The 16,550-nt window shown below is 48.2% G+C and overlaps 1 protein-coding gene across 1 annotated transcript; it reads left to right on the top strand.

Annotated features, from left to right (window-relative positions):
* Window positions 1-15,057: 15,057 nt before the first annotated feature.
* On the top strand, window positions 15,058-15,955 carry LOC122382445. The gene is made up of 2 exons (XM_043367758.1): window positions 15,058-15,407; window positions 15,693-15,955. The coding sequence occupies exons 1-2, from the start codon at window positions 15,174-15,176 to the stop codon at window positions 15,888-15,890; spliced, it is 432 nt and encodes a 143-aa protein (XP_043223693.1). The 5' UTR covers window positions 15,058-15,173; the 3' UTR covers window positions 15,891-15,955.
* The last annotated feature ends 595 nt before the right edge of the window (window positions 15,956-16,550 follow it).

Here is a 16,550-nt window from a genome sequence, read left to right as displayed (position 1 = left end):
CGGGTTTTTGCAAGGTTTTGCAAAAATAGCTGCAGCTTATTTGTTGAATCAGGTCTAAGTCTCATCTTCTGGCAAATGGAAGTAAAATGTTTAAAAAAAGGTTTTCACACAGTTTCCCGTTTCTATGATGTTTCTAACCGGCCGAAAAATAGCTCCAAAGCTAAGGTGCCCGTCTTACCCCACTTTCCCCTATTTTATATAGAATACCTATAGTCTTCCTATGTATATCAAAATAAGGAAAATAATATCTTTGTTATACAAAAGGCTTTATTTTCTTTGCTGATCGTTTTGAGCATAAAAACATAAATCCATTGAAAAAACTACTCGGGAAAGTGAATTATTCCCTAGCAATGTAAGTAATTGCCGTATGTGTCTACCGCATGCGCAACCCATGGTTCGAATCCCATGGTGATCCCATTTGTACCAAATACCTACCTTTGTACAAATGGGGTAAGGCAGGGAAACATATTATCTCCTTTTCTGTTTAATCTTTACATTCATTCGTTATCCAATGAACTCGACAAAACTGGTGTTGGATGCCGATATTTGGGAAGCCTGAACCACTTGGCCTACGCTGATGATGTGCTAATGTCACCCACTTCCTATGGACTCCAAACTCTGCTAAACACGTGCGAACGTTTCTCGGTAGAGCATGATGTGATTTTCAATACGAAAAAGACTGTGTGCATGGCGTTGCGACCAAAATGTTTAAAAACATGATCTTGCCCAAGTTTGTTTTGTGTGGTTCAACACTAAGCTATGTTAGCCAATATAGGTACCTCGGCTTTCAAATGTCAGATGACTCATCAGATAGGTAATGTAGAAATTCGACAGCAATATCGTTTGCTATGCTGTACACTGGCGGTCGCAGCCGCTGGCAAAAGGGGGGGGGGGCCAAAGTCACACTCGCGGGACATAACATTTATCCGTCACCGGAGGGGGGGGGGGTGATCGGCTAATTTTTACGCCCACGAGGCGCCCAAAAAGTTGGCATTACTTATGCTTCATCCACCTCATTCTTGCGTGAAATCTTTAAGCTCAATTTAAGGCAAAATCACCAGTTCCATTTCCCGTCCCACGGTGTTTCCACCGGTCGGGCCACTGCACCATGGCGACGGATCGGTGTAGCATATACTGGAAGGTCGGGCACGCGGATTCATGACCTTACCACTATAAAACAATTCGGAAAAGTACAGATACCTCTTGCTTTGAACAAGCATGTGAAACCCAGAGAGCATTTTCAAACCATGACATTTACCCATATAGATGTGTAGCGGCGGGAGAAAGTAGGTACACTCACCTACTAAGTGATGTTCGCCCCCCGACGGCCCAGCGTTTGACTGGAGCGGTAGACTGCGCCGCCTCACACCCAGGTTCAGCGGTACAGTATATCCCTCTGGCCTCACGCTCGGCACAGACGCGTTGGGCTGGGTCAGGGACGCGCCGCGCTGCGCTGGCCGCCTTACCACTCATCACGGAGCGAGCGAAGCGAGCGAAGTCACGTAGAATAACGGACATTTCTGAGTATAAGCGGCCGGCCGGCCGTGGTCACGCTTTTGCGATGCTTATATCTCAGCAACCACTTGACCGATTTACATGCGGTAATTTTTGTAGGGTAGTTTCATTCCTTCTTCCAAGTATTGGACTATTTCCGATGCATGTGGGTGACCCCTTATGCACGTGGCACGTGCAAAACGAAGAGGTTTCAGTTTTGTAACAATTGCAATATCTCGGTAACTACTGGGCCGATTGCGCTGAAACTTGGCATGTAGGTAGGCACCCACTAGGCAATGCATTTGCATGTGCCACAGTTGGGGTGCTGCTGCACGTGCGCACGTGCAGGGGTCGATTCCAGATCTCGAGAACGGCTGGACCGATTGCGCTCAAATTTGGTACGCGGTTAAGGACCGGTTAGCAGGGTGCCGTGCAAAAGTCAGTTGGGGCCCATTTTGCACGTCCGCACGTGCAGGGTGCCGCTTCCAGATCTCGAGAACGGCTGGGCCGATTGTGCTCAAATTTGGCACGTCGCTAGAGACCGGTTAGTAGGGTGCTGTGCACAAGTCAGTTGGAGATAACCCTCGCGATTTCGCATGTGCAAGGCCCACCCTCTCGCTCGCTCCGTTAGTCGCCCCAAAAGGCGTTATGCTGGTTTTATTTTTATAGGTGGAATGCGTTGGCGGTTGAACCAGCACGGCTCGTCGGAAAGTCATTTCATCCACCAAAGAAACGAAATATACCGTTCGAAAGCTGACGGTGAGCTGATTCCAAAACAGTATTTTATATAGAAATCGTTCGATGGCCTTTTTAATAAATTGCGTTTTTGTAAAATCGTAAAAATCTTTTATTTTATTCAACGAGCTGTCCAGGACAATCTTTAAATCATAGTCATGTTTTTTTTTTCGATTACCAGTGAAAGCTGAATGCCAAAAGAACAATATGTAGCGAAAAAGTATTCTGAAATATTAAGATGTGTCTCTCACAGCCGGCAGCAAGGCGCAATCACACAACTCAGTGTCACGACGGATCAAAGTAAGCCACACAAAGGCGTCAAATGACCCTTATCGACGCGCAGACCCGGCGCTCTCAGCTGTCTGACGGGCCACAGAAGAGACGTTCGGCTGTCGCCCTACTAAACAGACGTCATTTTTGTTAGTTTAACAATTCAAGTCGGTACTTTTAAGCTGTTCAGGATACCTGGGAGGAAGATTCATTGCTCTGTCATTTTCACATCATGTATGAATTTGCATTTGTTTTTGTCTACTTTGCTCAACTCAGCTAGGCATTATGCCCATACAAGAAGAGTTGGCCGCGCTGAGCTGTCAGAGGCTGTATCGGCTTCAACTGGTCAGAAGTGGGGGTAGCGCCCGGCGGGGCGGGGTAACCTTCGACCGGTCGCAGGGCCAAACAGTTGTCACTGGTACAACCTCTGACAGTGAAACCCTGCTAACTTTCCCCGCGCGGGCATTGAGCGCAGCGGGACGGAGCAAAACCTCTATAAGAAAATGTAAGTTAAAGCATGTTGTAGATCAATCTAGCAGAAGAATGAACTTTCTTCACCGGTATCCTGAAAAACTTTGATAGTGATATGGATCGTTTAACATACAAATATGACACTTGTTTAGTAGGACGAGACTCGAACGTATTCCGTGGCCGGTCAGGCGGACCTAGCGCACAATGATGCAAATGGGGTTGACGAGTGGCTATAAATACCAAAAAGTCAAGTTTACCAAACCGAGTAAATCACTATATGGCTAACCAAATAAATGTCGCATCTAAATCACATAGTTTTCATATTTTTGTCAAAACCGGCCTCGTGTATGATTGTCAGAAGTCGTGACATTTTCTATGTCGTAAAATGACTGTCAGATACTTGCAAGTTCAAACGCCGCTGGTGTGCGTTCATTTAATACAAACTGCAAAAATTATGCATTACAATGATTCCTAAAGCCTGCTGCTTCTCATGCAGGGTCACAAAAAGCCGCATCTGTTTTGGTTTGGCGGTCATCGAATCATTTGTCATCATGTTGCAATCGCAGTTTTTTACTAAAAACTATTTGCTTTCGTTTCACCTACAGCAGTCTACACAGTGTGTGCCCGTTAGTGCACCATACCATAGCATTCCCTAACCATTTCTGAGTCACACCGTGAAAGAATTAAGGCGCTAGCACATGGCAGACCGACGCTATTGAAGTTTTTGTCCGTTGCGGTCGGGTGTCGCAGTCGGGGCGGATTGCTTTCACCGCGGATTGCAATTTCGACAGACGCTTAACTTTGACCTGCTATAAGTAGGTCAAATATTGACCTTAACTCAAAAGTAATATGCTTACTCGCGAGATCTTGTCAAGAGCAATCCGTTGGTTTTTGTCGCGAGGCGCTAGGACACTTCGTTTAGGAACAGCAGAGGGATGCACCGACGAAACCCCGCTGTGGCCGCCCGCCCGCGGCGCGGCCGACCGGGCCGACCACCGCGCCGCGGCACCCGACCGCAACGGACGAAAACTTTAGTAGCGCCGGTCAGCCCTGTGCTAGCGCCTTCATTCTTTCACAGTACGGCTCAGAAATAATTAGGGAATGCTATGGTATGGTGCACTAACGGGCTCACGCTGTGTAAGCTGCTGTAGGTGAAACGAAAGCAAATATTTTAAAATAAAAAACTGCGATTGCAATATGATGACAAATAGTTAGATCAACGCCAAACCAAAAGAGATACGGCTTTTTGTGACCCTGCATTAAAAGCAGAAGACTTTGTGGACCATTGCCATATATATTTTTTTGCCATTTGTATGAAATGAACGCACGCTAGCGGCGTTTGAAGTTGCGAGTATCTGACAGTCATTTTACGACATGGAAAATGTCACGACTTCTGACAATCATACACGAGGCCGGTTTTGACAAAAACATGAAAATCATGTTTTTTCAGACACTTCAAACATTTGCCTGACTGGCCATTTTACGATTTATTCGATAAGGTGAGCTTGAAATTTGGGCATTTTCGGTATTTATCGCCACTTGTGAGTCGTGAACCCCATTTGCATCATTGTGTAGCGGTGGTTCGGCGAGTTGATAAGGGTCATTTCACTCCGTCTGTGTGGATGACTTTGATCCATCGTGACGCTCAGTTGTGTGATTGCGCCCTGTTGCCGGCTGTGAGGAGCGCATGTTAATATTTGAGGATATTTTATTGCTACATATTGTTTCTTTGGCATTCAGCTTTCACTGGAAAACGAAACAAACCATGCTTTTAAGAATGTCCTGGACAGCTGGTTGAATAAATAAATTTTACGTTTTTACAAAAACACAATTTTTGAAAAAGGCCATCAAACGATTTCGATAAAAAACACATTTATGGCATCGGCTCACCGTCAGCTTTCGAATGGTATATGTCGTTTATTTTGTGAATGATTTGACTTTCCGACGAACCGTGCCAGAGCGATGCCATGCCGTTCATCTCATCCGGATAGGCTACAAAACTGCCGGTGCAGCTTCAAAACGGCATCCTTCTGCCTTGCCCTCAGAATCTCTGAACATCTGAACCACTCTCATACTTATTCGAAATTTCCTTCCTAATTTTCCTTCTCCCTTTCTTATAGTATGCCTAATACGAGGCTCATTATAACTTTGTTATAACTATGTTTATTGTAACTATGTTATGAAGAATATGGAATACCTTGACGGCTAGATTGGGCTGTGGTCCATGTCGGCACTTTGCAGCCCATTCATGGCAATATTTCACATTAATATTATCAGAACATTATCTCTATATTCTCAAAAACCCTCCGTGGTGGTCCGTAAGCGAACCCTACCTGTGGCCTTGACACAATGGTCGAAATATCTGGCCATTGACATTGGTCTAGAGAGAGAGTGAGAGAAACGGTCACGAACAGCTCCTTGGTTCTGTCAGATGCTGGGATTCGCTGACCACCGGCGCCACGCAACCACTGCACTCAGCTGTTTTCTCCGAAGCGCCAGTGAATGACCTCGCGACCTTCGTTCTCCCCTGCCCGTAGCCAAGCTGTGGCTGAACAAATCCGTCAGCGCTTGAAAGAACTGCGCGGCAATGGAAAACAACCCCTATTCCGCTAAAAAAAAAGAGTGAGAAAAGCAACAAACCCAAAGTCTGCTCTCACTTCTGTGTTGGCCCGTCTCTTGTGTCCTTATTATTTATTTAATTGCTTATAAAACGCATCAATCCAAGGGCGGATCTAGGGGGTCGTTTTGGGGGGGGGTCACCAGTCGGCCGACATACCAGGTCTGGTGAATGAATTCTGACGACCGGGGGGGGGGGGGGGTAGGGAGCGAGTATGTCGAGATCAAAAAATGACATTTGATCTTCGTCGTTTATAAGATGAAGTTTTATCGTAAGTCACTCGGCTCAGTAGTTTTAGTTAGTGAAACCCACCTATATAGGAGCGTCGCCAAGGATTTTTTACTGGGGGGGGGGGGGAGGCGGGTCGACCGACTTAAAAACCCAGAAGTAGATATAGTTACCTCACTTTTAGCCTAATGCATTAGTAAATAGTAGCATACAGTCACGATCTCTCTTATTGACCTGTGTATGAATCGGCGGCGCGAAGCGCCGCAAAAATTTGCAAAAAAAAGTTGTCAAAACACAGCTCTAAAACACAAATATTACAACCTTTTTAGCATGCTAGTACAAGCCGGAGTTCCTTCACAGTACACATATGAATTCCGATTCAATTTGACACGGTTGGTGTTATTACAGTCACTGTTATTTCTCTCTTATTGATTGGTGTATAAATCGGCGGCGCGAAGCGCCGAGAAAATTTGCAAAAGAATGTGTCGAAACACAGCTCCAAAACACAAATTTTACCACCCTTTTAGCATTGCAGTACAAGCCGGAGTTCCTTTACAGCACACATATGAATTCTGATTCAATTTGACACGGTTGGTTTATGTAATTACAGTCAAGATTTCGTATTGACCTGTACGTATGTACATAAATCGGCGGCGCGAAGCGCCGCGAAAAATTTGCAAAAACATTTGTCAAAACACAGAGGGGGCCTCCTCTCTACAGAGGACCACCGATCTCTACTGCGGGCCTCCTCTTTTCACAGGGCCTCTTAACTACAGAAGCTACAGGGCCTCCTCTCTACAGAGGGCTTCCTCTCTACTGAGGGTCTCTCCCTTTAAGAGGGCCTCCTTTACAGAGGGCCTCCTCTCTTCAAAGAGCCAGAGGACCTCATCTCTGCAAAGGGCCTCCTCTCTTCAGAGGGCCTCTTCTCTACAGAGGGCCTCCTTTCTTCAGAGGGCCTCTTCTCTACAGCGGGTCTCCACTCTTCAGAGGGCCTTCTGCATTCAGGCGGTCTCCTTTCCACAGAGGGCCTCCTCTCTACACAGGGCCTCCTCTCTACATAGAGCCTTCTCTCTACAGCAGGTCTCCTCTCTACAGAGGGCCTCCTCTTTAAAGGGGTCTCCTCTCTACAGGGGGCCTCCTCTCTACTGAGGGCCTCCTTTCTACAGAGGACCTCCTCTACAGAGGGCCTCCTACCTACTGAGGAGTCAGAGGGGCCCTAGCGGTCAGACACAGACACTAGCGGTTATTCACTGGAGGCCCCAGGAAGTAAGAAGGGCCCTAGCTGTCAGGCTGGTCAGAGGGCCCTGAATGTCCTGACGTGATTTTTGGGATTCCCGTGAATTTCTTTCGCCTCAGACGTGATTTTGACCTGCCAGGGCCCAGGGGCACTAAAAATAAAACAAACAAAATAAAAAATGAAAATAGGACATCACCAAAATTAAGTGACCGAAATCCGTTGAGTTTTTAATTTTGCGTATAGGTAGGGGCACCACGAATTAAATTCATGACCATCCCCTTGGAGTTTTCCTGGATCATCCCCTGGTGCTCGCACGGTTGAGACAAAAACGAGTAAGATTCTGGTCTTCAATACGCCTTTTCACGCAACACGATCCAGAAAAACAAAGGTATTAGCTCAGAAGTGTTTGACAGGTGATTTTGAGCATGCAAGACGGCGTCTATAGCGCATTTAGGTCTTCGGCTTTTGGGGGGGGTCAAATGACCCTCTCAGACCTTTTGGGGGGGGTCATGACCCCGTGGACCCCCCCCAGGATCCGCCAGTGCATCAATCATACATCATCACGAGACCCACCACCGCCAGCAGCCACTCGCCAACAAACAAGTGCAGCTTTGTAGGATAACTATATAAACTTTATAGGTGATATAGACTATAAAAACTTTATTTATATTGTCCGCGTATAAACTTCGGCCCTCGGGACCCTGCTGGTGGTTCAAGTCCCTAACTACAGGCACGTGGTTATGCCCCGGGGCTCCGTATCTCACTCACTACTGGATTCTGTGTGGGTTCCCTCACTTCGAACCGGTCACATGACTTACCTCGCCCGAGGCTTGGTCAAGTGACCCAAGCGCAGACTGGGCGCTGCGGTGCCATGGGGTCGCGACCTATCGACACTGCAGCCCGCCGGGCCAGGTCAGCCCGCGGATCCGTGGCGCTGTGGTATGGCGTCGGGCTGGTCTTTGAATTGTCGTGTGTTCGGATCGCGCGGGAGTCGTTGCTTTTCTACAGAAAGGAGATCTGTGCTATTGTAACTTGACAGCTGATTGGTTAATAGCTTCGTGTTTATCGTTGCGTGCCTTACCTGTTTAGTGTTTATGCGTTGCATTCATCTTAATTATCAAGAATAGAAAATCATACCTATTGCAGCGACTTGCATACCTAATTAGATCCCAGATATTTACAACTGCATAGACATGTCATTTCCTAAATGTTACGTAAATGGTGTCAAAGGTGCCGCCAACATCTCTGCTCGTTGCACCAATGCAATAACAAGGACCATTTTCACTTAAGCCTGCATTTGTAAACTGTAGGCCAAGGCCCTACCTGTCACACATAATCTGGCACCCCTGACCCCACGGCCGTTAGTTATATCCTTGGCTCCAGGATCTGGCTCCGCCTGTGTTTACAGTGTGGAGTCCTTCACCACCAGTCGGTCGGTCACGTGACTGGCCTAGCCCGAGCCCCGGCTGTCTGACCAGAGTGCGGGCCGCGTGCCGACTGATCGTTTCGCCCACAATTGATACACCTCCGCGGCTTCCGACAAACTTATCTACTTTCAAATTGGGAGTCTGTGCCTTGGTCTGTGCGTATTCCGTGGCGTAGCAGCAGGGTGCTGGACTATGGATTGGAGGGTTGTGTGTTCGGGCCACGCTGAGGTGATTGCTTTTGTTAGGAACTTGTTTTTCCTAGCGCGGCATTAAATTAATTCTTGTCCTCCTCGGGACGAAGTCATCATGCTCCTCACGTTTCCCTTTCCAGACGGCGGTCACCCCACCACACGACCGGTGCAGGTGACGGAAACTCCTCATTCGATTACACCATTTCCGGGGTGACCGTTTGAGCGGCAGGACGGGTTGTCCTATCGGGACGTTCCCATCCCACTATCGGTACGGTCTCTGCCGCTGCTGCACACCCTCGTAGGCCCGCGCAGCCCAGCGTTTTACGCCCGTGGAGGTGCATCGAAGTCAGCGAAACGATCAGTCAGCACGCGGCCCGCATTTCTATCACCCGGCCAAGCCTCGGGCTAGGTCAGTCACGTGACCGACCGACCGGTGGTAAATGACTTAACACTGTAAACACAAGGCGGAGCCAGGTCCGGGGCCCACGACCTATAACTAACGGCTGTGGGATGACAGCGTAGGTATCAATTACAGTTTGCAATTGCAGGGCAAAGCCTCTGTAAATGGTGGAACGTGCGGAGGTGTTGGCGGCATGCCTTGATACCACTCAACATCCTTGATGACATCTCTCTGCAGACATAAGTAACTGGGCTTTATCTAATGAAGTCGCTGCAATATGCTTCCTTTCTATACACACTAGTAGATAATTTCAATTAATGCTACGCGTTAACAGGTAAGGCATGCAACGACATACAGGAAACTATGAGTTCATACAGCCAGCTATGAGTTCAATGGCACGGATCTCCTTTCTGTAGAAAAGTTACGACGTCCGCAGGATCCGAACGCACCGCCTCTCAATTACAAGCCCACCTTCTAACCACAGCGCCACGGACCTGCGGTGGTTTTCGAGTGCTATCGCAGTGAAACTGTTGTTCTGATAGGTGGCGACCCCATGGCAACGCGGCGCCCAGTCTGCGCTTTGGTCACTTGGCGAGCCTCGGGCGAGGTCAGTCATGTGACCAGTTCGAGGTGAGGGCTCAGCCACAGCTTGTCTGCGAGGCAGGGGAGAACGTGGGTCGCGAGGTTGTTCACTGGCGCTTCGGAGAAAGCTGTCGAGTGGTTGCGTGGCGCCGGTGGTCGGTGAATCCCGAGCAATTGACAGGTGGGCCTCTCAGCCAACGTTACCATGGTGGGGGGTGAGGGAGGGGGCCACACAACTATTTGACCACGCATGGTTATCTCGGAAGGTAAGAAAGCAAAAAAGAAAAAGACGCAGTAAAAAGCAATCTATAGCCCACTGTTGGATTTTTCATGGGTTATTATTCCATCAGATTATCGCTAAGGTCACTGCAGGTCACCAGCATTAAAATTATCACGAATTCTGGTTCCCCATTTTGACAACTTCTCACAAGCGGCGCATAAGTCAAATCTGGAACTGTTAGAGCTACAGCGCCGTAGAAGAGCGCATTGAATAGCTATTTGAGTTTTTTTTTGTGTATTTTCTCAGATTGGACCTAGAGTAAATGGTTTATACTCCAGAGGGCAAAAACTTTCAAAATTTGACGTGTTGCGAATAGTTTTTCTGTAATAACCTATGGCGTCATGCTTTTATTACGTTAATTTAACCGGAATCGCGTTTCTTTCGTGAAGACGCGTCAAATGAACCATACATTGAAATTTAATTTACAAAAATGATATCAGGTCAAGCTCATAGAAAAGGTCATGTTGTGCCTATCAGTCGATTCCTATCGTTGAGCTGAACGCATCGGTGTTTTTCAGCGTTCTATCATGTTTTATCTAAAGTCATTGTCAAAAACTGTTAACCCTCGCCGGCACAGGCCATTTTGCGTCCTTCGACGGCACAAGGGTGGGGGAGGGGGTACAACCCCCCTCGCGTTTCGCCCCTGATTAAGCTAGAGCTTTATGGAAAAAACGAACGTGTTGCCCGTCACGAGAGGAAACCGATTAAATCCCATTTTTAACCCCCGCATGTGTGCGGCGTTTGCCAGCTTTTAACGTGTAGGGGGGGGGGTCGGTTGGACCCCCCTGCCGTTTGGCCCCTGATTGAGCTAGAGCGTCGCGGAAAAAATGAGCGTGTTGCCCGTGACGAGAGATAGCCGATGATGCCCAATTTTAAGGTTCTAGGTCATTGGTTGAGTGTCGCTGCTATGTTTTTTTGGGGGGATGCTGATCACGAATATCGTGTTACTTTTGATCACAGATAATGTCTTTAAGCATTTAGACCAGGTCAGGTCAGGTCAGGTCAGGTCAACCAGTAGGGGTCGTGACGGATATTCGTAGTACCTGTCAACCGCCTCTGACAACTTCGTAACATGTTACGAAGGCACCAAAACTACTTCGTAAATGTTCAAATGCTTTCTAAATTCGAATTCATCTCCAAAAACTAGCCTAGAAACATGTAAAACTCGAAAAAGTGAACCGAGGTCACCAAAGATCAATGACCTGACCTGACCTGACCTTCAGGTGACCTTGCCATCCACCCTATTGCATGGGAGCAACACCAAATCACATGTATGAACGTTTGAAACCACGAAAAGCTTGCAAACGCGCGGCTAATGCGAGCCGACAAACGCCGAATCGCGCTTCCGGCCAAACATGGTCTCGGAAAGTAGATCACATGTCAACGGTCATTTTGGTCAGGGTCATGAAATTTGCAGGGTAGATGTGAAATTGATCAATGCGAGGGTACTGAAAGTTTTGTCGCAATCGGCTGCTTTTTACGCGAGTTATTCGCGAGAAGCCTTGGGTGGGGGGGGGGGGTGGCGGGTGCATCAACTTCCCCCCGTGCCGGCGAGGGTTACGGAGACGTATCATGATGTGAGATGACTTCAGGGGCATAAAATGGTCAAGAGTGGAATTTAGTGATTCGGTGTGCCATATTCACCTGTATCCGGGTGCCATTGCTAAAAAGAGGAGCATTTTGACCTGACTTTATGATGTGACCAGGTGTCAACAATTCCAGACACGATACGAAATTCATAAGTTGTGCCAAGTTTTGCGTCGCTGTGCGCCGCAGTTTCCGTTATAGACGCACACAAACATTGGCAAGTGTGGCCAAACACCCCCCCCCCACCCCACCCGGGAGAAAATAAACGATATAAATTGCTATAACTAATCTCACTGAGCTAAATGCGATCTCACTTACAAGCTCACTTGCAAGCATCATATTCGAGTCGACACAGAAAGACCAGCGATTCGCAGCAGGCACCCTAGCCACAGATATGTGAGCGATAAGGCAACCAGCGCGGCGCGTCCCTGACTCGGTCAAACGCGTCTGTAGCGAGTGTGAGGCCAGAGAAATATACTGTGCCGCTGAGCCTGGGTGTGAGGCGGCACAGTCTACCATTGAGGCCAGAGGGATGTGCTGTGCCGCTGAGCCTGGGTGTGAGACGGCGCAGTCTACCGCTCCAGTCAAACGCTGGGCCGTCGGGGGGCGAACATCACTTAGTAGGTGAGTGTACAACGACCTCTGGAGACCCCCGGCCCCACAGGTTCCTGGTTTTCAAAATTGGCATCTGAGGGCCGCGCGCGACTCGTGCGGGGCTTCGCAACGGCTCTATTGGGGCTCGGCTCACTCAACCTGTCTTATAGTCCTACTGCTAAAAAGACTGGCCCTGAGCCCTAAGGACTTCATCAGTCTCTGCCAGCCCCACACACCGGCTCATGGGGTCCCGACGTCGAACTATGAGGGAATCTGCGCGGGACCATCAGGACGTAAAGTAATCTCGATCAGGACCAACGTAAGGCTGTGCAGGAGTCTGTGTGAGCCATGTGATCTTCAGAAGCCCACCCATGTATGTTTTCACTTAGAGGCCAGTTTAGGGCCCTCAGAGACCAGTACAGGGCCTGCAGACTGCAAAGGCCAGTAGTTTGAGACCATCAGAGACCGAGTTGGGCTCTCAGAGGCTAATGTGGGTCCTTACTCATTACAGGCCAACATGGGGCCCTCAGAGGTCAGCGTGGGGCCCTAAGAGACCGGCATGAGCCGTCTTTGGACCCCAGAGGCCAGCAGAGGGCCCTCAAAGGCCAAGATGGGCCCTCCTCAGAGGCCAATGCAGGCCCTTAGAGGCCGGCATCGGGTTTTCAGCAGCCAGTGCGGGGCCCTCATTGGCACCTAAATGTTCGTCTTGGACCATTAACAACAAGACAAGACCATTAGAGACCGGTGTGAGACCCTCAGACGCCGGTTGGGGCCCCTGAGGCCGGTTAGGGGCCCTCATATGCCAGATGTGGGCCTCAGAGGTCGATGTGGGCTCTTAGCGGTCAACGTGGGCGCTTGATCGCCACTGAAGTTCCATCAGAGGTCAGTGTAGGACGCTCAAAGACTGGTGTAGGAGCTATATTAATAGCTGGGCGTGTTTTTTTTTTAGCCTCGTGACGATCGAATCAGGGCCAGGGCCCCATACACCTATGGGGGCCCATCGGTTGCTTGAGGGGGGGGGGGCAAACGATATGACGGCCCCTTTATGTGCCTTGGGGGGGGAGCATGGCCCTGATGCCCCCCCCCCCTCCGACCGCCACTGTGTACACATTACACAGGCCTCTGAGATTACATACTAGCTCATGCAAACTCTATGCAGCCGCCCCGGAAGTCCCACGCTAATCCTTAAGAAACCAAGCCAGCATACGGCGTCACCACCGGGCTTCTGAGGTGCACAACACCAACCCATGAGGTCTTATGTGTCGTAGAGCCACGCTCATTTGGCAGGGCCCACCCGCCACTGGCGAAGAGGGTCTCATGCAAGCCATTGCTGGGCCTACGAGAGCCTCAAGTAAACCCACGCTGATATTCCATATAAGATCCGGCCATACTCGTGAACCGGTGCCAGCGACGCTGACCGCCAAATTGACAGAATGCGAAACTGAGCCCACTCATGAGTGAAATTTACGTCCTTTGATGGCGCAAGAGAGAAAATGAAACATACAAAAAGCTTTTCTAGGACTTTTGTTCGATCTGAAAGGTGGGGCCAAAAGATAGTATGGCCCCACCTTTCAGCACCAAAGGGGGGGGCCATGGCCCCCGTGAACCCCACCCCCCCTGGGACCGCCTATGATGCTGTAGGACAAACTCTCTGTTACGAAAATTTTCAATGTGTTCGTTCTTTGTGAAAACTGAAAAGGTATCTTTTTTCCTCGTACTGTGCGAATGTATATTGTGTGCATTTGTGGCGAGCTTACAATGTCTCTGTGTTTCGTAAGTTCAAGGTTTGTCTTAACAACGCGATTAGACTTTTTTTGGGTATGATAAGTTTTCCAGTGCATCAGCGATGTACGCCTGCGAAGGCATTGACAATATTGACATCATGTTCAGGAAGTCGGCCTATGGCTTTATTAAACGCATCGAAAAGTCGGAAAACTGTATTATTGCTCAAATTGTCGGTAGTGATTTGTATACATATTCCCCCTACAAAAGGATGTGGGACCGTCAGCTGTCATCTCAGTGACGTGTGATCCTTGCTCATGTACGAGCCAACCATGTTATTGGACTTGGTGATTGATTGGACATTTATGTTAATACAATGATCTCTCTCTCTCTCTCTCTCTCTCTCTCTCTCTCTCTCTCTCTCTCTCTCTCTCTCTCTCTCTCTCTCTCTCTCTCTCTCTCTCTCTCTCTCTCTCTCTCTCTCTCTCTCTCTCTCTCTCTCTCTCTCTCTTTGCATGTTTTGTAAAATTGTTAGGTACACATAGGGTTGAAAGGTAGGCACGCTTCAAGCATAGGCACGAATATGGTACGGGGACCCGCAGTTGCTACTGTACACGAGCCCCAACTCTAGCCGTCTGTCCTGCCCAGTAACAACCGATAACATTGATATCGACTGCCGGTCCCTGTACAAGAATAGCTGAGTTTTTCTGTACTTGCCTTCTGACAGCTTATTGTTGTTCCCTGTGAGGGTGCTGGGACAATTTACTCAGGGTCGCTGTACAGTAGCAACTGCGGGTCCCCGTACCTACCTATGGCACGCATTTTGCTGTGACCTTTTGCGGAACGGTTAGAGCAGCGCAGCAGTGCAAATAGGTGCACAAAACTGGTCGTTTATCGGCAATATTGTCAGTGTCACTAATATCGTGCATCAAGCAGTGCGACAGTCTTACTTCATAACGCATTTTAGGTAAGTATACTTATTCGACAGTACAGTTAAGTACAAAAATATCTTCCCTCGAGCCCCGCATGGATTTGGGCGAAATCTCAGTTTATCGTCCTAGACGCCCTTCATAAGGGCCGCATTCGGACCGTAAAATGGAGGTAATTTACACTCATGGTCGCGTGACTGTCTAAGGACGGATTATTTTAGGCATCGAACGACAAAAGTGAAATATTTGTGACAAAATAGACATCCTTCTTGTAGACATAAAATGCAGAAAACTTTTCTTTGTGAACATTTAGTTTTGCATTTGACATGGGTAACAACAATATAAAGCGATGTGAAACATCTAACCGTTTCCGTCTCGAATACATGCGCAAATAAAACCCACAACAAATATGGTGAAAACAACAGCGATTCCAGCGACCGCCGGCGCGTCGAATCAGAACCTACCAGCCGAGAGGTGTGCCATTTTGACGTCGGAAGAGGCCTACGAACTGGGAGTGAGAGCCTTTCCCGACACGATCGAGTTTCTGGAGACGGAACCCGGCGGTACCTACAGCCGAAAGTTCGGTGTGCAAAACTTACGTGACCACAGCATCACCGTCATAATTCCTAATGTCACACACACGGTAAGAACAAGGAGAGAGAACGAGAGAGAGAGAGAGAGAGAGAGAGAGAGAGAGAGAGAGAGAGAGAGAGAGAGAGAGAGAGACCGTTGATCGCCACAGATTTCATTGTCATGGAAACAATTGATAAGTAGCGGGCACATAACCGCTTATGGGCTGTAATCAAGGCCGTAGAAGATGCAGAGCTTCTAAAATGCCTAACAGAAACTATTGCTCCGAGGCTCCGAGGTAAAAATTTTGGTTACTGTTTAAAAGGCTCACGGCAGCGTGAACGGTGCCCCATTACAGACGAAGGACCACTACCTGTGCTACCCGCACTACCAGCTGACCATCGGGGGTGACGGTAAGACCATCTCTGACCTCGGGCCCGGCCTGGAGCGCACCGCCACACTCGTCTACACGTGCACCGACTCCGAGCAGAAAAATGACGTCGCCAAAATACTCATCGGCGAGGAGTTCAGCATTAACATACCGATTGTGTGGTGAGATATTTATGACAGGTGTTTGCTCATCGCGATGCCTTTAGGTACTTACACACGGAAAGCTTAAGTAGCGCTAACGATTATAAAATGTAAATGGTGCTAAGGTCAGGTAAAACATCAGCGAGAATGTTACCTACCGTAACCGAAATTAATCAGATTATTCTAAAGCCCATTTCTGAAACGTCGAACAAAACAGCGCTATTAGGTCTATGAAACTATTTATCTTTGTTTTAGTTCAATAGTTTTTATTGACAGTTTAATAAAAATTATAATAAGTAATCTACCTATAGCCATCTGAACGTTACGTTTAGGTATAATTCATAAATGTGATTAATTAATGATTTACTTTTGGACAACTTTAAGCCCCAAGTCCCCTGGTAGTTCGAAGCACTCACTTGCGATGACACTGGATGGCTAGTGACCGTCACACTATCACGGGGGCATTCCATGTCAACCGGGACAGCCAAAATCGGTCACCTCTGCGATTTTGTTCAAACTTGGTATACTTATTGCCTATTGGGTGAAACCTCTGAGGGTGAAAGGATTTTGTAATATGCCCTCGGGCTACAGAGATACAAGCCGCTAAACGTCTGCTTTTTTAGCAGAATTGGACGTGTACTGCAATCTTGAAAGATCTATAGCTTCAACATTTTTGAAGCTATTG

The sequence above is a fragment of the Amphibalanus amphitrite genome, unplaced genomic scaffold (genome assembly GCF_019059575.1).
Source record: "Amphibalanus amphitrite isolate SeventyFive unplaced genomic scaffold, NRLGWU_Aamphi_draft 000139F_arrow, whole genome shotgun sequence".
NCBI classification, from domain to species: domain Eukaryota; kingdom Metazoa; phylum Arthropoda; class Thecostraca; order Balanomorpha; family Balanidae; genus Amphibalanus; species Amphibalanus amphitrite.
This window is presented reverse-complemented; position numbering and strand designations above follow the sequence as displayed.